The sequence below is a fragment of the Syngnathoides biaculeatus genome, chromosome 16, assembly GCF_019802595.1.
Source record: "Syngnathoides biaculeatus isolate LvHL_M chromosome 16, ASM1980259v1, whole genome shotgun sequence".
NCBI lineage: Eukaryota > Metazoa > Chordata > Actinopteri > Syngnathiformes > Syngnathidae > Syngnathoides > Syngnathoides biaculeatus.
In genome coordinates this window covers 878,797-900,395 of record NC_084655.1, presented here as the reverse complement: position 1 = coordinate 900,395, position 21,599 = coordinate 878,797, and the positions used below count along the sequence as shown (strand labels likewise).

The 21,599-nt window shown below is 40.1% G+C and overlaps 1 protein-coding gene across 3 annotated transcripts in view; it reads right to left on the bottom strand.

The window, feature by feature from the left end:
• carm1 (coactivator-associated arginine methyltransferase 1) overlaps positions 1-21,599 on the bottom strand; it is a 170,636-nt gene that overhangs the window by 120,053 nt on the left and 28,984 nt on the right. For all 3 annotated transcript variants that reach the window (XM_061845172.1, XM_061845173.1, XM_061845174.1), the window contains exons 4-5: positions 15,060-15,164; positions 5,458-5,568 (exon numbers count right to left, since the gene is read on the bottom strand). In XM_061845172.1, coding sequence (XP_061701156.1) covers positions 5,458-5,568; positions 15,060-15,164 — 216 coding nt within the window. The remainder of the gene's footprint in view (positions 1-5,457; positions 5,569-15,059; positions 15,165-21,599) is intronic.

Genomic DNA, 21,599 nt, shown 5'->3' with positions numbered 1-21,599 from the left:
GATGGGTAAGTACAGCCTTCAGGAAATGAACACTTTTTTTCCCCAGAAGAGGCAGGAACATAGAGTGACCTACAAGAGCGGAGGTAGAAGCAACTCTGGGGTGATCTCAAGCGTACAGTTCATTCAGGACACCCCAAAAAGAATGGGGAACTTTACCATCAGACAAAATAAATAGCCTCATCCATGACTACTAAAGAGTCCAAGGTGAAGGGAAGGTTCTGGAGGGGCCATTTGAATTTCTTGACTTCAATATCATTGAGCCACTCTGGGAAGATCTCCAAGACTCCAGTTCATTCAAGAGAGCCATAAAGGACAAAAAGTTGTATTTAGGTTTCACCAAACCAGACAATTTCGTTTCTGCAAGTGTGAGAATCCTGAAGGTGCTTATTGGCAAACTTCAAGCATGCTATTATATGGCTTTTAGGAAGAAGTGGCTTTCGTCCGGGCACTCAACAAGAAAGACCTGATGGGTAGAGTGTTAACAATCGTGGACCTTCTGGATGGTTTTCCTATCTATCCATCCATCCATCCTATCAAGAGAACAGAGGAGCTCCACCTTAATGACCATAAGGTTCCTGTTCACCTCTCTGACAAAGACCCTTCTGAACTGGTTATTCAGCTTGGTCGGGCATCCAGCTTTTGGAAGGGTCCTGGCAGTTCCAAATGTCTTCCATTTCCGAATAATCAACAACACACTGCTTTCAATGCTGATGACATTTTTTTTGTATCCTTCCTCAAATTTGTTACTTGACACAATGTAGTCTCAGAGGTCTGTAGACAATCCCTTAGACTTCATTGCTTAGTTTCTGCTCTGATATACATGGCCATCTATGAGACCTTATGGACAGGTGCCATTCCAAATTATGTTCAATCAGGGTTCATACTCGGTCTTACCAAAAAAATGTAAGGGCTTTTTAGGGCCATTCTTAGGGGCTGAGACGAAAAATTTAGGGCTGACACGGAAAAAATTTAGGGCCGACACAAAAAATTTAGGGCCATCGTGGGAAATCAAGAGTACGGAAAAAAGATTCACCCAATGGTGCCATCAACTGTTCTTGGTTCATCAAATGTTCCAGTAGCTCAGTACCTGTGACAGTGATCACCTGTCGCCCCTTGTGGTATTCTCATTGATATGACCATTGTCAACGTCTTCACATAACAGTATACAGAAAAACAGATTCTAAGTACAATTGCAACTATATACACAAATGTCTTCTACCGATGTCTGTTTCAGCACCCCTAATCTAGCTCCTAGAGACTACCCAGTGCCTCCTCTATTTGTTGCTGCAGAGGTGCCAAAGTGGCTCTCTTGTCCATTGCTTTGCCTCTGAGTGCATTGGCCTTGGTGATAAACCTCAGATTCCTCTTTTCTTCTGCCTCCTCACACAGCCTGTCAGCCTTCTCAATAAGCGTTGATATGTCAGTCTCTATTCTGGCTTTTTTGGCTTTTAGGCAGTAGAGATGAAAAGTGGGCAGCGATGCCAAATGTAGCCAGGTACGACGTCTTACTTTCACCACAGTGGTAGATTTTAGCAATGTCACTGTCTGGGAACATGACTGCAAACACTTTTGAATTATTTTCACAAGATTTGTAACTGTAATGGCTAAAGATAACTTTTAAAGTCCACACGATCTCTGCCTTTAACGAGTCCGTGTTCATGTATTGAACTACGTTCATAAAGCCTGACTTCTGGCTGGACAACTGTAGGTGCGCATTAGGGATCGTAACCGGCTAAAAATAACCGGTTATAGCCGGTTTTCGGGGTTTTTTTTTTTTTATTTTTATTTTTTTTTAAACCGAAACCGTAATCGGACTTTCGAAATCGGTTAAAATTTCCAATCATTTCTTCCGGTTCCAGTACTCCACATTGCACTATTTTTTCAACATCATTTCCACTTTTTTCAAGTTTCGTGTTAGAGTAAAGTTGGACTCAAAAGAACATTCAGTTAATCAAAGAAACATCAAACATGGCATAGAGGAAACGCTCCAAAGTATGGGAGTAAACTTGTTTTATTGGCAAACATCAAAACACAACTCGCATAACGGGGGGAAGGAATTCTGTGAACTCGTCATTCCGGAAGAGCAACAACAAGAACAGTCTGTGCGGAACGCCGCATCCCAACTCGAGGTCCCGCGGGTGAATTATGTAAACACCACTACGTTACTGTTTTTTTGCTACAGCTGTTCATTTAAAACCGGTTATGAAAGTAAGCGGTTTTTTTGCAATCCCGAGTGCGCATGCACTGCTAGTACCACTGCCTGAAGTTGATGCTTCACTATCTTGATATTTTAGAAACAGATTCATACCAACGGAAGATGAGAGAGTCTTCACCAAATCAGCGTGTCTCCTGTTTTTCCGGTGTGACTCCAGCGCTTTGACGCGCATCTTTTCAAGCTGGTAACTCTGCTTGCACAGATGGCAGTAAAACATGTGCCGATCTTTTGGATCTCGACGAACCCAGCTCCCAAACTCCCTACTTTCAACCCAAGCTTCTTGAAAAATGCACTTCCCCATGATACAAGTTGGATCGATGAAAGAACTACGCTACGTCGTAACGAAGATGAAGTGAAATGCCTACTCACGGAAACAAACAATGGAATATCGACAAGATGGTGACTAGTTGTCAACACGGTGACTTCCGTTGACAATTTCCGGCTGATTTGGACGCCAGACGGATCGCTATTTATTTATTTATTTTTTTTTTTAAATAAAAGATTTAGTTTTTAGGGAGAATTTTGGCGGTAGAGGTCCTCTCTTTGATTTTTTTTTTAATTTAAGGCTTTTTTAGGGGCTTGACTGGTTTTCGCGGACTTTAAGGACTTTTAGGAGCCCCTAAATGCACCGTCAAAAATTTAGGGGTTTTTAGGGACATTTAGGGCCGCGTGAGAACCCTGTCAATTGAATTTACACCTGTTGGATTGTTTGAAAATATGCATTTGCAAAATGTCATTATGGGATATTTTATGTAGATTTTTAAAAATAAAACAAAGCAATTTTCTGCCTTTTAACGTAAAACCAAAATGTGTAAAATATGAAGGTGTGAGAATACTTTTTAGTGGGACTGTACCTACTTACTTTGATACACGCGTAAGAAAGAGTTGGTACCGCTGTGTTCATGAAAGAAATACCCACAGTGGTCACAAAAATCAGAATCTGACTAAAGTGATAAAGAAAATAAATTTAACAGACTACCACACCAGACTGCCTCAGAATTGTGGTTCAACATAATTAAAACAAAAATGCATGAAACAGCCCTGAACTAATTGCTAACTTTTTGAGGCAATCACGGCAAGCAAATAATTTAACTTTCAATTAAACTTCTGCACCTTTCTGTCGGTATTTTCTCTCCATGAGCAAAGCACTCTGGTTGTCTTAGTTTTGAACAGTGTTTTCAGATTGCATGTTTCAGCTCCTTCCAAAGAGGTTCAATAAATCATGGCTCATAAAATGTCACTTCAGTCAATTACCGTAATTTCTCGTGTACAATGCGTAAATTTTTCCAAAAATATTTTCGAAGTCAATAGCGAGCATATTTAGGTATACCACAATTTCTTGTGTATAATGTGTCCTGAAGTATAATGAATACCCCCAAAGTTGACCTAAAAAACAAAAAAAAAATCAGGAAAACCCTTCGACCATTGTACAATCTGCATCACCAATTTGCTGCTATCCATATTGACAAAATATTGGAAATTATCTGCATTTCTATTTTGCTAAGTTTGTTCTTCTATTTTGTACCTTTATTGTTTTTCAAAAAATTGCCTGTACAACAATCATTAATAATAATAATCTTTGTGCATGTGCTGATGTAGCGGTATATCTCAAGACAGGCCACAGGACACTCTTGTCCTGGTCCTTATTGTCAGAACAGAATCCTTCAAACAACTAATAATAAATGTTCAATGATGACATAAGATTTTAGTCATACGGTTGATAACACGCAGTCGCTGTTGAACCAACCTTGTGGAGAAACATTTTTTTGCATGAAATATTTGTACATAATGCAGTTTATCCACTACATCACAAATCCTCGGCAAAGCCTTCAAAAGAAGCATCTGATTTATCGCCAATGTGAAAAAGATCCATAGTAGCTACCTTTGGTGCATCGCTGTGGAACATTGATCACTCGGTCCAGTTCCGGTGCCTCCTGCATTGAATCATGAACAGTGATCCTGTCTTGCTCCACAGCATGTAATCTTCTGTGCCATCCATGGCGTTTGTGAGGAAACATTTTTTTAATCCTAAGAGTCTTGTTTCCGTTTGTTGTTAGGGCTTTGAGGCGACACTCCACAATGCTAACACCGCAGCCTTTTGCCCTCTGCTCAGCTCCAATTCATAGCACCTCTTCTGTAGCGTCAGCTTGCTATCAAAACAACAAGCGCTCAAATTACGTAGAAACAAGCGTAATAGGCACATTAAAAAAAGCAAGCATTTTAATTGTGTGGGTCCTTCCATTTTTTAAATTTTTTTTTTAATGTGCCCATTGCGCCCGTTTCTACATAGTTGGAGCTCTTGTTGTTTTGAACAGTCACGCTGCTTCAAGGTTGCCCAGTTGGCAGGAGTGATGACACTTTTCAAGCGTGTCCTGTGGCCTTTTCCGAGATATATATTACCGCACACACAATAATAGTGCAAACCTAGCGAAATAGAAAAACAGATCATTCCTAATATTTCGAGCATATGGATATCAGCAAATTGATGGTGCGCAATGTACATTGGTGGAGGAGTTTTTGTGATTTTTTTAGGTCAATTTTGGGGGTGCGCATTATACTTTAGGACGCATTCACATGAGAAATTACGGTATATATTATTAATTTTGTCTGATTCCAGTTATGTCTGCCACAACTGTGGATTTTATTTCATCAGCTGTGAGGGAGAGAGACAGAGAGAGACAGACGGACAGAGAGAGAGACAGAGAGAGACAGACGGACAGAGAGAGAGACAGAGACAGACAGACAGAGAGAGAGACAGAGAGAGAGAGACAGAGACAGACAGACAGAGAGAGAGACAGAGAGAGAGAGACAGAGACAGAGACAGACAGAGACAGACAGACAGAGAGAGAGACAGAGACAGAGACAGAGACAGACAGAGACAGAGACAGAGACAGACAGAGACAGACAGAGACAGAGACAGACAGAGACAGACAGACAGACAGACAGACAGAGAGAGAGAGAGAGAGAGAGAGAGAGAGAGAGAGAGAGAGAGAGAACGAGAACGTACCACAGTTGCGAGTCATATATGCTGACTAATTCCCTTCAGCAGTGAGTACTGTATGCTGACTAATACAAGAAGGGCATAAGTGAACAATAAGTCAAAATAGTATTTCTTGGGACAGGTCTATAATGAGAGGGCAGTGCTTCGGAGACTGCTGTTTGAACCATAAATATTTAGTGGATACAAGAAATAACTTACTAGTTTAACAAAATCACATATCTTGTTTTGTTTGAGTTTGTACCTCAGCATGCTGAGCCATTGTGCTTGCTTCCACAGCATAGACCTTCTTTGCTCCGGCCTGGGCCGCAAAGAAAGACAGGATCCCAGAACCACAGCCTACATCTAGCACAATCTGGAGAAAGAATGCAAGGCATTAACATAGCACAGCTGTATGATGAAAAATTGTGTACACTGACTATATTGTTATGTTCACAGGTTTAGTGTCCATTATTATGGGAATATGAATGACAAAAGGAAAACATTCCACAGTGTTTTTGTGAAGCCAATTATTGTCAAATAACTTAACATTTTTTTAAATGACAAACTACACAAATGACCCTGATCAAAAGTTGAAATACCCCAATTTTTAATGGTGTATTCCCACTTTTAACATCAATGACAGCTTGGAGTCTTTATTTAATGGTAGATGTGTATGAAGCTCTTTATTTTCTATGATGTTAAAGTCGCCTGTTCTTGGCAAAATTTCTTCAGTTCTTGATCATTCTTGGGCTGTCCTGAATGAACTGCAGGCTTGAGCTCTCCCTAGATTAGCTCAATGATACTGAGGTCTGGACACTGAGATAGAACCCTGTAAAACCTTCCCATTATTCTGCCGGACCCAATGCCAGGTTGACTTGGCCTTGTGTTTTGCATCATTACCATGTTGGAATATTCAAGTACATCCCATGTGCAGATCCCGGGCTGATGAGTGCAACTTTTCCTAAAGTATTTTTTTGATAACATGCTGCATTCATCTTCCCATCAATGTTTTCAAAGTTTTCCATGCTTTTGTAGGTCACATATCCCTAAAACATCAGCAATTGACCTCCATGTTTCACAGGAGGAACAATGTACAGTAAATCCCTCTCTACTTCGTGCTTCACTTATTGCGGCTTTAGTGCATAACGTTTTTTTTTTTTTTTTAAATCTCAATTACTCCCCCCAAAAAAAACACTAATCGGCATACAATGCTGTATTACGTGAAGTCACATTGATACAAGTTGACTGATTGGTCCCTGGCGCGACATCAACCAATGAGAATGTGTGGATTTATTTTGAGAGATGATTGACTGCGCATTATCGAAGCCCCACCCCAGCAACTTCCATTAGACTCACAACAATGACGAAGAGACTGAGGAAAGTGCTGACAAACCTCAAGCAGCAATGAGGGATTCACCCCCTCTAGGACAATGCTGTTCGGCAAGCAAAGGTTGGTTTGAAAAATTTCAAAAGAGTTACGCCCTCACAACCGTGCAGCAATATATTAAAAGCTGTCGAGTTTAGCAATTGTGTTAATGGGGTTATGTCCTTCTACAGGGGAATTTTGAAGCAGAAGGAGGGCCATTTTTATCTCAAAGATAAAAACCTCAGTTACACCATAATCACTGTTGGATTAATTGGATTGATTGTACATAAAGTTCTCATATTTGGTCTCTTGTTTTGCTTTTAATGCTTGATACTATACGTGGTCAATGTGATGCAATGAAGAAAGGCACATTGCCAGGATAGAGGTGACGTCACAATGGTACGTCGGGAACATTCTGCGCTCTGTGATCTGCAGAAGACCACGCCTTTGCTTTGTCACTTTCTGTATTGCAATAAAAAAATATTGGTTTTATTTCTTAACTAGACACTTGTACTGCTGTAATTTTTGTCTCAAGTATGCAAAATATAAATACTATACTGTTGACATTTTAAACATTTTGGTATATATGCACCAAAAAAAAAAAAACCCCATCTCAAAGCTACGTCAGCGGCGCCTCCAGTAGAAGTTTCACTGGTTATCTCTGTTTTGTATGGCATATTATATATTATATATTATAAGCATGATTTTATTTTCATTGTCCCTGGCAGGATTGGCTTTTTTTGGGCGACCCAACAACGCATGCCATTTTTCTTCAACCACCTACTTGATGTGCATCTTAAAACATGGGCAATACTTTGTTTCCCAGAGTCATGGATTTCACCTTAAATCATCTGTGGGTTTGTTTGCATCTCAAACAATTTTTGTGGACATTGTACCAAAAATTATTGGCCGACCTGATCATGGTTTCGTCTCAATAGAATCTTCTAATTTTCCGCTTCATAATTACAACTTGAACACTGCTAAATGGAAATCTCAGTTCCTTGGCTATCTTCTCGTATCAATTTCCTGTTTTATACTCTTCAATTACCTTTTCCTACGGATCTTTCGACAATTACTTTGCTTTCCCAATGTCTCAGAATCCAGATATGTCAGTGTAATGGTTTTTTCAGTACCTCGGAAACTCACTGAACCTTACTAAACACACTGATTGCAAGCAGACACATCACAGGAGTGGATGGTTAACTTTAGTAGCCATACAAACCCATTTGTGTTAACTTGTGTGCATGCTGTCAGGCCAAAATCTCAAGGGTATGTAAACTTTTGACTCGGGTCATGTGTGTAGTTTCTGTTGTCATTATGATTTAAAAAGAGTTAACAGTTGTTTGATGATTAAGCACTAACCATGAGGGGAAATTAAAAATCAGATACTTAAAAAAATGGCCAAGAACTCATATTCTTCCATGGAATGTAAAGAACTGTAAAAAGACAACACTAGGGACACAACAATTACACTTTAAATTGTAAATTGCATTATTTTAAAAGCATTTCACAATGTTAAAATTGTTAAAAATGTTCCTTACCAGTAACAACTTTTATTTTTTTCTGAGTCTTTGAAGAAAGTACATACAACTGGCAATGTGTTGCCAACATCTTACCACTCCCAATCAGGTATAACCAAAAACTAGTTCTGCATTTGGCAAACATGGACTTTCACTTTGCTCGGGGGAATCGGAAAAGGGACTGTTTTCAAGCTCCCACCGGAATTTCTACAGTGTCTTTTTTTAAACACTACATGTCACCACAGAGCCACCAAACATGACACCAGACAGATTTTGAGCTTTATTAATGTTTACATACCATATTTGTATGAATAAAAAAAAAAAAAAAAAAAAAAAAAAAAAAATCAATCCTAGTTAAGATCGTGAGCATAGCATACACGTCAAGTCAGCTATACTAACTTTCCACATTCAACATTGTGTTCAATGCAGGACACTCCCTGCTGTGGTAGAAGTGATATGACCTTGCAGTCAGGGTGCTAGTGCATCATTGTGTTCAAGTAGTCATACAGAACAACTTGATAATAGTTCTTGCTCCTGACGTATGGCTATATACAGTGTTGCTTCATTTAACGCACTGACATTCATTAAGTTCCTGCGTTAAGGGAAATCCGTGGAGTTGAACTGGATTTTTTTTTTCATCTTTTGTTATTTTTGCTGGAGGCAGCATGGTGCTGCTGTACAACGTTGGCCTCACAGTTTTGAGGACCAGGGTTCAAATCCCAGCACCGCCTGTGTATAGAGCTCGTGCACCTACATTATACAATCACATAATTTTTGTTTCTATCGCCATCCTGCCAGTCAAACAAAGCATTGTTGCAAGTTAATATATAGAGGCCTACGACATGGCGTCACAATCAGGTGATTTTCGCCCTTGCGCCATATTGGAAGACCAACAAGTGCAGCGATTGTTTGGAGGGTCGCATGCTCAATGACTATATGGCTCGTGTCGACAACACTATCGTCAACCTCTGCTTGAAATGTGGACGGGGCCCTTACGACACGCAGCACATCCTCAACTGTGCAGCGGCTCCCACCGCTGACTGTAATGGACCAGTGGAAACGGCCAAAGGAAGTGGCTGCCTTCCTAGAACTAGAAGTCCACTGAACAACGCGATTGCTGGCTACAAAAAAAAAAGTCTGGTGTTTGTTGAGAAATATGTTGCATCAGGGCAGCAGAACAGCGGTGAAGTGTGCCGTTGGTGTGTCAGAAGAATTTAAGGTGGAGGTGGGACTGCATCAGGGATCCACGCTGAGCCCCTTCCCGTTTGCGGTAGTAATGGATAGGGTGACAGATGAGGTTAGATTGGAATCCCCTTGGACTATGATGTTCACAGATCAGAGATTGTGATCTGCAGTGAAAGCAAGGAGAAGGTGAAGGAACAATTAGAAAGATGGAGGCACGTACTGGAAAGGAGAGGAATGAAGATTAGCCAAAGTAAAACGGAATATATGCATGAATGAGATGGGGCGGAGGGGGAAGAGTGAAGCTCCAGGGAGAAGAGATAGTGAGGGTGGATATATTCAAATACTTGGGGTCAACAATACAGAGCAAAGGTGAGTGTGGTAAGGAAGTGAAGAAATGGATCCGAGCAGGGTGGAACAGCTGGCGGAAGGTGTCTGGTGTTCTATGTAATAGAAGAGTCTTAGCTAGGATGAAGGGCATCCACATGCTTGAGGAAGATATACAGGGTGTCCATAAAGTCTCTTTGTCATTTCAAAAATTTATTAAAAATGCAATCGATTAGATATTTATTTAGATTTGTTGTATTGTATTCAGCATTTATTCAAGTTTTTTTTAAACGTCTTTTAATACACTTCTACATGGGCACCATGAGTTGCACGAAGCACATCAAGACCGTACTTGATTTCTTGCCATATTCGCTGTAGCATAGCCTCCTCAATTGTGGCAATGGCATCAGTAATCCTTTGCCTTACGTCAGTAATGTCCCTTATCTTTGTTTGATACACAGTATCTTTAACATAGCCCCATAGAAAGACGTCCAGGGGAGTGATATCTGGTGAACGTGGGGGCCAAGGAATTGGCCCATCCCTTCCAATCCACCGGTCTGGAAATGTTTGATTGAGGAACCCTCGAACGTGCAGCCCCCAATGTGGTGGTGCACCATATTGCTGAAAAATTGTGGTTGGCTGAAGGTCATTATTCAGTTGTGGGGCCACATATTCAGTAAAAAGTTCAAGGTAAACGTGCAGAAATTGATGTCTCAAAGAAAAATGGACCAATTATTCGATTGCACGTGATGCCACACCAGGCATTCGCCTTTGGGTTTTTACGCTCAATTTCTCTAGTCAAGTGGGGTTGTTCTGATCCCCAGATTCTCACATTGTGTTTGTTCAGTTTCCCTGAAACGTAAAAGGTTACCTCATCACTAAAACAAACTGTTCATCCTTAGAAATTCATTCCAGCATGTTAACTGCAAATTCGTTTCATCTTGGTTTATCATTTGGGGTGAGTGCCTGTAAGAGTAGCACTTTGTAAGCGTACAATCGCAAGTTCTTGTGTAGGACCTTGTGCACTGTTGAACACGGGAGCTATAACTGTGTGGCAGCAGTACGGATGGACTTTGTAGGAGAACAAGAAAAGGATTGTTTGACACAATCGACGTTTTCATTCGATGTTCTTGGTCGCCCACTCCTTCCTTTATCTAACACTGTCCCTGTCTCCATAAATTTCTTGTTCAATGCACGAATTAACGGATGTGATGGTGGATCTCTTCCATACTTACTTCTGTAGTTTTTCTGAGTCTGCCAAACCGATTTTGTTTTAATAAACCATGAGACACATTGCGCCTTCTCTTATGGGGGAGCCATTTTGTAGGGCTTCATTCAAAATTTCCTCTTTCACAAACAGAATCCCCGAAACACGCAAATGCAGTGTGATGGAAAAAAAACTTGAATAAATACTAAATTACAATCTGAATAAAATATCTAATCAATTGCATTTTTAATATTTTTTTTTAAACGGTAAAGACACTTTATGGACGCACTGTAGATCATCTACTGCCAACTTTCAATGTATTGACAAGAGATACCGCCCTAAATTACAGTAGATTATAACAATACTTCATGATGAAATAAAATGATTACATGAATACTTAGTTTTGAAATTGAATGTGTAATGACCTCTTTAAACAACAATTCATTAAATTATTTTAAGGTCTTGAGATTCCATCCCTAATTACACCCACAACTTTGCGGGCATGACTGGTGGACCACACCCATAAGTTTATATCTGCGGGCGCGACTGACCACACCTGCACATTTATCAAATGTGAGTGATTATATTAGTATTATATATTTTATTGACTATCACACGATTCGTCACTTTAAACTGCTCCCTTTGCACAATTTCATTGCACTGGTCTATAATGGAAACCGCGAATGGGTAAAGGCACTCTGTACAAGCTTAACACAATGTGGGATGTTGACACACTCTTATCTCCTATGTTCTAAATGAAGAAGACCTTACATCTTACATATCTGTGAATTGTATCAGGAATAGCTTCTATAAACCGAAATGTCCCTTGTTCTATGTTCTTGTAACTGTTTTGTTCTTTGCTCTGAATGGTCTACCAGGGCAGTACCGAGTGCCGGAGAACAAATGCTTGTGTGTTTTTACACACTTGGCCAATAAAGCTGATTCCAGATCCACACACTGACATCTAAGTAATTACTCTTGTTGGCATGAACACATTGGAGCCACTTTATGAACAATATCTACACAATCCAAATTCCAACCAAGAGCCCATGGAAATCGATCAGTTTTGAAAACCCTGCAACTGTCACATAGGCAGGAAGGCAAGGGCAAGATCAGAGTGGTAAGATTTTGCAGCAAGACTCTAGTGAGTGTCAGAGGCAGCCACACAATTGTCATCGAGGAATCACCTATAAAATGTCGATTCATTCAGACATCAGTGCAAAACCTGGGCCACATAGTGTCTGAAAACGATGTTTAAACAGACAGAGACAAAAAAAAAAGACCAAAACTTTCGATCCTGACCAATTCCTAAACACAGATAACTCATATCCTTCCTGACTTTGGATGATATTACCCCCAAATTATTAAAGATTACACTGTTATAGCCAAGCCATCATATGACCTGACTTGTGAATAGACACCTACCTAAAAATCAAAGAATCAAAAGTCCGACAAAAGACCATTTTATCATCCAAAACAGCCTTTTGGAGAACAATTGATCATCAGCATACCTTTGAGGCACTGACAGAGAAGTGAAGAACTGCTCTAGTGCTAGGGTTTTGTAAATCCCTCCCGTCTGTATATCTTTCACAGGCTAGGAAAGGAACTTGATCAGGAACAAGAGATCAAACTGTGAGCGGTAGGTTACGCCAGCCAGGGACTATCACAAAGTGTGATAAATTACCTTGTCCACAAGCTTGAATACCTTGTCCTTAAATGAAGCTTGAAAATTCCACGACTACTTGAGCGGAGCAGATTTCAATGTGGTTACAGTGGCAGCCTGCTTACTGACCTCATCACTTCAGTAAAGTTAAATCCACAGGATATTACTGGTTGGCTACCATGTCTGCTTATTCCTTTAAAGGGTATGTAAAGTCTTCAAAGCACCTTTTGCTTATATTATACAGTTTTTTATGCTGAATTAGAATCTAAAATCCGTTTTGAAGGAAACATCCGTAGTTTTTGATTATCAGCAAAAATTCATCGCACATTGTTGAATTTACCACAAATACCAGAGCACATAGCGGAAAAACTTGAGAAAGGATGTGACGTCAGGACGAGACAAACATGGCTGCTGTTCGACTCCAATGTGAGAACAACTATGAATTTCCCGGTAATTCAAGCGATGAACATGATTCTGAAGGGTCCCATGAAAACAGTAAGGAATACGAGCTTTATAAACGCGTTAAAGGTTATCAATTTGAGCTAGTTAGAACGCATGTTCAAATGCAGAGAAAATAGCTGGTGTGGAAGGTGCCAAGCCTGCAGTCGGACCCAAGGAGGGTTAGTATTTAGTTAGGGTTCCCGGTTTGTATCGATTATTCTGTTTTTCTTGTTGAAAATGGTCAATCGATTTGCTGTAATAAAAAATATTTTTCAACAAGAATGACATATTCTGCTTTCATTCAAACAGGTCAACAGTGTTCGAAGTTTTCAGGAAATAAAAGATGATCAACATACCTCCGCACCTTGTCTTTTAACAAAAACTCTGCAGTTTTGGTACTTTCTGTGGGGGCCTCGGGATGGGGGTGATTCTGACCTTGTCAGACCATGTCCAGGTTGAGCAGCTGATCCAAGTTTGCGTATTGTCCCTTTGGCAACACCGAACTGTTCAGGTGTCGGAACTGGCTGTATGGTAGGCACTGATCCAGGTTTTAACATTTAAAACTCATCTCAGAGATGAGTCCACCAGTAAAAGAGTCCAGGGTGAAATGTTCACTGCATATGAGAGACTGCTGAGAGCAGTCACTCACATTTGAAAAATGTACGGGTGTGGTTAGTCATGCTCAGAGATAAAGTTGCGGGTGTGATAAGGGATGGAATCTCAAGACCTTAAAATAACTTACTGGATTAATATCACATAACTGTAAATTAAAAACTAATTTCAAACTCAGAATTGATAATTTCCAATGTCAACTGATATTACTAGAATATGATATAAAACGGTATTCAAAATTTTTCATCAATAAAAATTCTTGATCTGACAAACTATCTGAAGAAAAGTTAAATGCACTGGCTTGTCAAGGAATAAACAACGGTCTGTACGTGCAATGTTTTGAAAATGCTGAAAGTTTAGTTCAACATAATCGGCGTTAGTGGCAACAAGCTAGCGATACATTGTAACAAACACTCCTGTCGGCAATCATGACATATTGTTTATGGGGGAGCACGCATCGCGGAACTGCCGTGAATAAGAGGCCGGATTGCTAGAACGTGACTATGTGCGTGCACTCAACGTATTGGCCACACCTGAATCAAGCGAAGAGGGGGATGATAGTCTAACATCTTTTGGGGGGGGGGGGGGCACACAGTCACACTGCTTCGCGATCGACGCAATGAGCGCCGCTGGTGTAACTGAATTTCCTTTGACATGGCTCATTATGTTGATGACTTTTGACGTAATTGCGCTCGCAGTACGTGCAGCAGCTCTGAACATGCGCTTTCGGCCTAACTTTCGTACATGCTCAGTACAGTTAACTTGCATTTCCTGTTTCCAGGTGAATAGTGGTTGTTTTGGAGCAGGGTTGTTTAGTTATCAACGTGATGAAATAATCACGTAAATTAATGTCAAGACTACATAAAATAAGCGATGTCTTGAGAGAATGCGGGGTGGATGAGCCTGCCTTTTTTAATTTTTTTTTTTTAAGCCGTCACACTGCCTCGGGATCGACACAATGAGCATCCTTGGTGTACCTGAATTTTCTTTGACATGGCTCATGTTCTTGTGCGGGTCACTGAAAAAGCCAGTCACAGCAGTGCTACTAGTGCAAAGGTTAGTGTAGCAGCCTGTAATATTTAATATCCATCCAGGCATGGTGGATCAGATGGAAAGCGTTGGCTTCACAGTTCTGAGGACCCAGGTTCAATCCCAGCCCTTCCTGTGTGGAGTTTGCATGTTCTCCCGTGCCTGTGTGGGTTTTCTCTGGGCACTCCACATTCTGAAAATATGCAACATTAATTGGACACTCTAAATTGCCCCTAGTTGTGATTATGAGTCCGACAGTTGTCTGTCTCCATGTGCCCTGTGATTGGCTGGAAACCAGTTCATGGTGTTCCCTGCTTCCTGCTCAATGACAGCTGGGATTCGCTCAATTACTCCCACGACCCTTGTGAGGATAAGCAGCTCAGAAAATGGATGGATGGAATATACACTGTGAACTAATTCGTAAGTTAATTGACACTGCAATCAACTCTGGCCCATGAATTTAGTATTTTAAGGGAAAATGAATCATGACGTTGAAAATAATTGAAAGCATCATTACCTTGTCTTTGAAGTCGACGTGGTTCTGCAAAATAGCCCGTTGGTATGTCCCTGTACGCACATAGTCCTGCATCATATTTTGTTGTTGTGAGAGGTAGCCATAAAACTGCAAGTATTAAAAAAGAGAAAAATCCTATTGAGTATTGTTCAAACAAAAAGGAATAAAATATTTGTGGTCTTGCAAGCATCAAATTTGCCCAACTCTGGTTGAAAGTGAATATAATATGAATTAATTAATATCTGAACAAATGTAATTTTTTTAAATTAGCAGCATGTGTGCAAGAGAGTAAACATATTTGTGATGTACCAAGAACTGCCAAAATATTCTTGTGTAAGACAATCACTGAGAAGCATGATGCAGCAATCGTATGAAATTGTTTATGTAATGAGTGACAGAAAGTTATAGTCCTGTCACTCTCGATTTAGGGATGGGGACTTGTTCCAAAGGGGGTTTGTGAGAGGACAGGTGTTGATGGCAAGGTCTGACAATCATGCCACAAAGGCCTGGGGCCAGTAAGGAGCTGTGTGGCCACGACATACCCTATAGACGCTAGCCCAACCAGTACCAACAACAGTTAACACAATTAGGTGTGTACAGTATAAAAGTGAAATTGGTAGATGCTATGAAGTTGGCCAAAGGTAGAGAGATCGTGCGCCTACGTCATGAAATCACATTATTTTTATTTTCGCCGCGATATTGCCGGTCAAACAAAGCATTGTTGAAGGTTAATTACGTTGAGACGAAACGAAAATATGTCTGATAGCACGACACCCAGAGTTTTGTCCAATACTGTTTAACATTTAGGTGACAATCAGTGAAGGTACGTGGAAAAATTAGAGACACTTGGCATAGAGGATCCAGTTTTAATGCCGAAGTCAATGTTTTTGCTGTTGTCTTGTTATAATGTAGAACAAATAGACAAGGCATATATCAAAGCATTCAATCTTTAATTCCACGTTGTACAAATTGTACCAGCAAACCGCTCTCAGGTTACTTCTGCATCTCCCCTTGCTGCCAAGTATGTATTAAATCTTTGCTTGAAACACTTCCAGTTATCCGCAAGATTACAAGTCAGCTGTATGGCACTAGGTGGACTTATCATATCCATGATCATATGTGAGGTAAGTTACCGGAACTCCACAGCTTTTTGTTGTTAGTTAATTTCCAATTCGGGCACAGGAACCTTTTCTGGTCGTCCAATCTGTCGCCGTCCTCTGCTTCACTTTTCCGCCGCTTGGTAACAGACTAGACAAGCAGAAAATGATACCGTGCCCGAATTAGGAAAAAATTAAAGAACAGTGCGTCATCTCCTCTGTAAAGCTCTCTGTGACAGTTTTTTTTTTTTAATACGCATTGTTCTGAAATGAGTCAATTTGACATTATAAATACTTCTTAATAATTTGAGATTAAGAAGAATAATTCCTACCTGAAATGAAATGATCGCTACATAGACGTGTGTATTTTATTGGGCACAATCCATCCGTTTAATTGCTGAAATCTATCAATCTTTTCTGGTCTTTTCAGCTGGTATTCTATTGAATGATAACTTTGAAGCACTGTCTCATCTATTTTGACACCCAAAAGCACAACAGGTTTCGGGCATTGTGAAAAATCTGTTCCAGTTCAGTGACTCTCGCACTGCCGAGCAGCTTTGTTTGACCGGCAATATGGAGTCATAAACAAACGGTGACGAGCACGATCTCTATAGATTCGGACTTCACCGACCAACCGCAATAATTTTTGCCACAGCGCATCATCTTTTTCCATCCGAGCCTATCTTGTGCATCCTGCTCTCTAACACCCACTGTCCTCATGTCCTCCCTCACAACATCCATCAACCTTTTCTTTGATCTTCCTCTCACTCTTTTGCCTGGCAGCTCCATCCTCAGCACCCTTCCCCAATATACTGTCTCGCCTCTGAACATGTCCAAACCATCGAAGTCTGCTCTCTCTAACCTTGTCTCCAAAACATCAAATTTTGGCTACCCCTCTAATGAGCTCATTTATCAATCCTATCTAACATGTTCACACCAAGCGAGGACCTCAGCATCTTCATTTCTGCCACCTCCAGTTCTGCTTCCTGTTGTTTCTTCAGTGCCACCGTCTCTAATCCGTACATAATGGCCGGCCTCACCACTGTTTTATAAACTTTGCACTTCATCCTGGCGGATACTCTTCTGTCACATAGAACAGCAGACATGGGAATGCAGGGACAGGAGACAAGATATTTGTTTCATCATGTCGGCGCAAAGTGGATTACCAGCCAGAATATCAGAGGAAAGACTGGACAGCTGTGGTTGACATTGTTGCCCTAAATTTTTTAGTGGCCACCTTTCCAGACACCCTCAGCCCAGGGTGTCTCCTGCTCACTCACGGGGACATTTGAGACGTCTGATGGGGCAATGAATGGGTTGTGAGTGTCATCTACAGGTGCTGGAGCGCCAGGCAGATGCGCTTCTTTCTCTGTCACATTGGGTGAATTTGACAAAAATTTAATATTGTGAATACTACATTGAGTGCCACTGGTGGTGCTATAAACTTAAATGTCAGAATCAGATCAGAATCATTTTTGAGAGTGTGAAAAAGTGTGAAAAAACTGATCTGAAAAGGTTTGTGCAAGCAAAGCAACTGACAAATCTGATTCAGTTACACCAGTTGTGTCAGGAGGAACAGGCTAGTACTTTTGTCTTCAAACGAAATTTAAAACTTAATGTGGCAATTAACAAAATTGTTTTTTTTTTCAAGGACAATGTGTCCTGACGTAAAATAGAATACCCCTTAAAGTTGACATAATAAAACCAGTAACCCCCTTCTATCGATGTACATCAGCAATTCACTGTATTATTATGTTTTAGAGATGAAAGTGGACTTTTGTGAAAATCCTTGAAAATAGAAATGTGAGTACTAGGGGAACTGGGGGGATGCCCCCATGGAAATTTTTTGAAAAAAAAATGGATGGCTGCGGTGCATTCTGGCGATATCTGTGAACAAAATTCAGACAAAAATTGAAAGTAAAATTTCTAAGTCCTGAGCCCAAAAAAAAAAATTGGGCAGAAGTTCCCCAAGGGCCAAGTCCAGATTTTTTTGCCCCCCATCCCCCCCATCACTCAATAGCACAGAATCACATTAATAAGTAAATTAAGTGAACTATTCAGTAAAAAGACATCTAAAATTGTCCTTTTCCTCACATTATGCATATTATAGCATAGATATAGAATATACACTAAAATATATCCTAGAATTTCTACACCGTACAGCAAAACATGTTAAAGAAGTTGATCTGTAGTAATTACTATTAACGTTTAAGTCTCGAACTTTTTACGTCGCGTTGTACTGATACACTCAACCACATTGCTCACTATCTTAGATGTAGATCTCGTAATCCTAATAGTATAATCCATTCCCATTAATATATATATATATATATATATATATATATATATATATATATATATATATATATATATCTATATATATATATATATATATATATATATATATACACACACACACACACCACACACACACACACACATACAGTTACTCACATTTGAAAAATGTACAGGGGTGCTCAGTCATGCTCGCAGATTAAGTTGCGGGTGTGATTAGGGATGGCCTAAAAAAAACTTACTGGATTAATATAACAACTAAATTAAAAATGTAATTTGCAAATATATAACTAAAATAGTAAACTAAAATTTCAAACTCAGAAATGATAATTTCCAATTTCAACAGATCTTAGTAGAACATGATATTAAACGGTATTTAAAAATGTAACTATCTGAAGTTAAATGCACTGGCCTGTCAAGTAAAGGTCTATCCCCGCAACGTTTTGAAAATGCTGAAAGTTTAGTTCAACATAATCGCCGTTCGTGGCAACAAGCTAGCGATACATTGTAAACGAACATTCCTGTCGGCAATCATGATGTATTGTTGGGGGGGTGAGGGGAACCCACAGGACTGTTGTAAATAGGAGGCCGGCTATCTAGAATGTGCCTTTATGTGCGTGCGCTCAAGGTACTGGCCACACTTGAATCAAGCGACAAGGTGGATGATAGTCTGTTTTTTTTTTTGGGAGGGTTTTTTTTTTTTTTTTTTTTTTTTTTTTTTACGCTGTGGCCTCGGATTCAACGCAATGAGCACCCCTGGTGTAACTGAATTTCCTTTGACATGGCTCATGATGTTGATGACTTTTGACATAAATGGACTCACATTACGTGAAGCAGTTTTTAACATGCGCGTTCATACATGCTCCGTACATGCTCAATACAGTTAACTTGCATTTCCTGTTTCCGGATGAATACCTGTTGGAGCGGGTTAGTTTGGTTAACAATATTTATTAAATAAACACGAAAATTAATGTCAAGACCACACAAAATAAGCATCTTGAGAGAATGCGAGGGGAGGGGCGTTACTGTTAATCGTGGTAGTGCCTCAAGGCCTCAATGACTAAGCTCGTGAAAGCAGAACTTTCTCAACTCAACTCAAAATATTGGGAATTATATGTATTTGTATTTTGCTAGGTTTGTACTTTTATTGTTTTTATTTGTATTGTTTTTCCAAAAAAATTGTCTGCACAACAATCAATAATTATCTTTTTGCATGTTCCGATGTAGAGGTAAAATTATATATCTCGGGACAGACTACAGGACACACTTGTCCTGGTCCCTGATATTGTCAGACTATAATCTCTCAACCAACTAAAATAATAGCTCAATGATGGCATAACATTTTATTAGAACTGTTGATAACATGTATTACAGCATTAAAGTACAATATAAATGATGGTAACATTTTATCAGAACTGTTGATAACATGTATTACAGTATGAAGGTATAGTCTAAATGATAACATTTTATTATAACGGTTGATAATGTATTACAGTATTAAATATTCAATAATCTAAATACAAATTTAACACCGTTTAACTTAATAAACTTAGTAAAGATTTTTTTCAGCATATTTATATCTGTGGATGAAACTGTGTGCACAGTGCAATTTACCATGAGGTTACACAACCTTGGCAAAGCTTTCAAAAGACTGACTCCTCCCCACTCTGAAAAACAGCCATAGCAGCGACTGACTCATCCCCACTCTGAAAAACAGCCACAGGAGCTACCTTTGATTTATCATTGTAGAATTCATCATTGATAGTGCCTCCTGTATTTCATCATTATGGGCAGTGATCCCATCTTCCTCCCAAAGCATTTCATCCTCTGTGCCATCCATGGCGTTCGTGTGGGAACATTTTTTTAATCCCCTTTAAATTTTCAGGTGAAACTGCATTCCATGCAGTTTTATCTTCTTCTTTGTCTTTCAGCTTATCCCGTGAGGGGTCGCCAAAACGTGTCATCTCAGCAAGAACCTCAGCATCTTCATTTCTAATACCTCAAGTTCTGCTTCCTGTTGTTTCTTCAGTGCCACTGCCTCTAATCCGTACATCATGTCCTGCCTCAACACTGTTTTATAAACTTTGCCCTTCAACCTGGCGGATACTCTTCTGTCACATAGAACACCAGACACCTTCCGCCAACTGTTCTACACTGCTTGGACACATTATCATCTGCGAACATCATGGTCCAAGGGGAATCCAGTCTAACCTCGTCTGTCAGCCTATCCATTATTACCGCAAACAGGAAGTGGCTCAACGCGGAACCCTGATGCAGTCCCACCTCCACCTTGAATTCTTCTGACACACCAACGGCACATCTCACCTCTGTTCTGCTGCCCTCATACATGTCCTGTATTATTCTAACATATTTCTTCGCCACACCAGACTTGCGCATGCAGTACCACAGTTCCTCTCTTGGTACTCTGTCATAGGCTTTCTCTAGGTCTAGGATACATCCATCCATCCATTTTCTTTGCCGCTAATCCTCACAAGGGTCACTGGAATGCTGGAGCCTATCCCAGCTATCATTGGTACACCCTGAACTGGTTGTCAAGCAATCACAGGGCATACAAAGATATAATGTAGCTCCTTCTGACCTTCTCTGTACTTTTCCATGAGCATCAAGGCAAATAACACACATAAACCCAAGCCATACAAGCCAATTGCTATCAATTCGCTCCATTGCTATTCGTGGCATGGCAACTTACTTGAGAAGGTCTACAAAGATACAATGTAGTTCCTTCTGACCTTCTCCTTACTTTTCCACAAGCATCCTCAAATAGTGCATCTGTGGTACTCTTTCTAGGCATGAAACCATAGTGTTGCTCGCAGATACTTACCTCTGTCCTGAGTCTCGCCTCCACTACACTTTCCAATAAGTTCATAGTGTGACTCATCATCTATATTCCTGTATAGTTTCCACTGTTCTGAACATCGCCTGTGCTCTTAAAAATGGGGACTGGCAGACTTTTCATCCATTCTTCTGGGATCTTCTCGCCCGCTAGTATTCTATTGAATACATTGGTCAAAAACTCCAGAGCCACCTCACCTAATTACTTTCATACCTCCACTAGTATGTCATCGGGTTCAACTGTCTTTCCATTTTTCATTCTGTTCTGTGCCTTTTTAACTTCTCCCTTACTAATCAA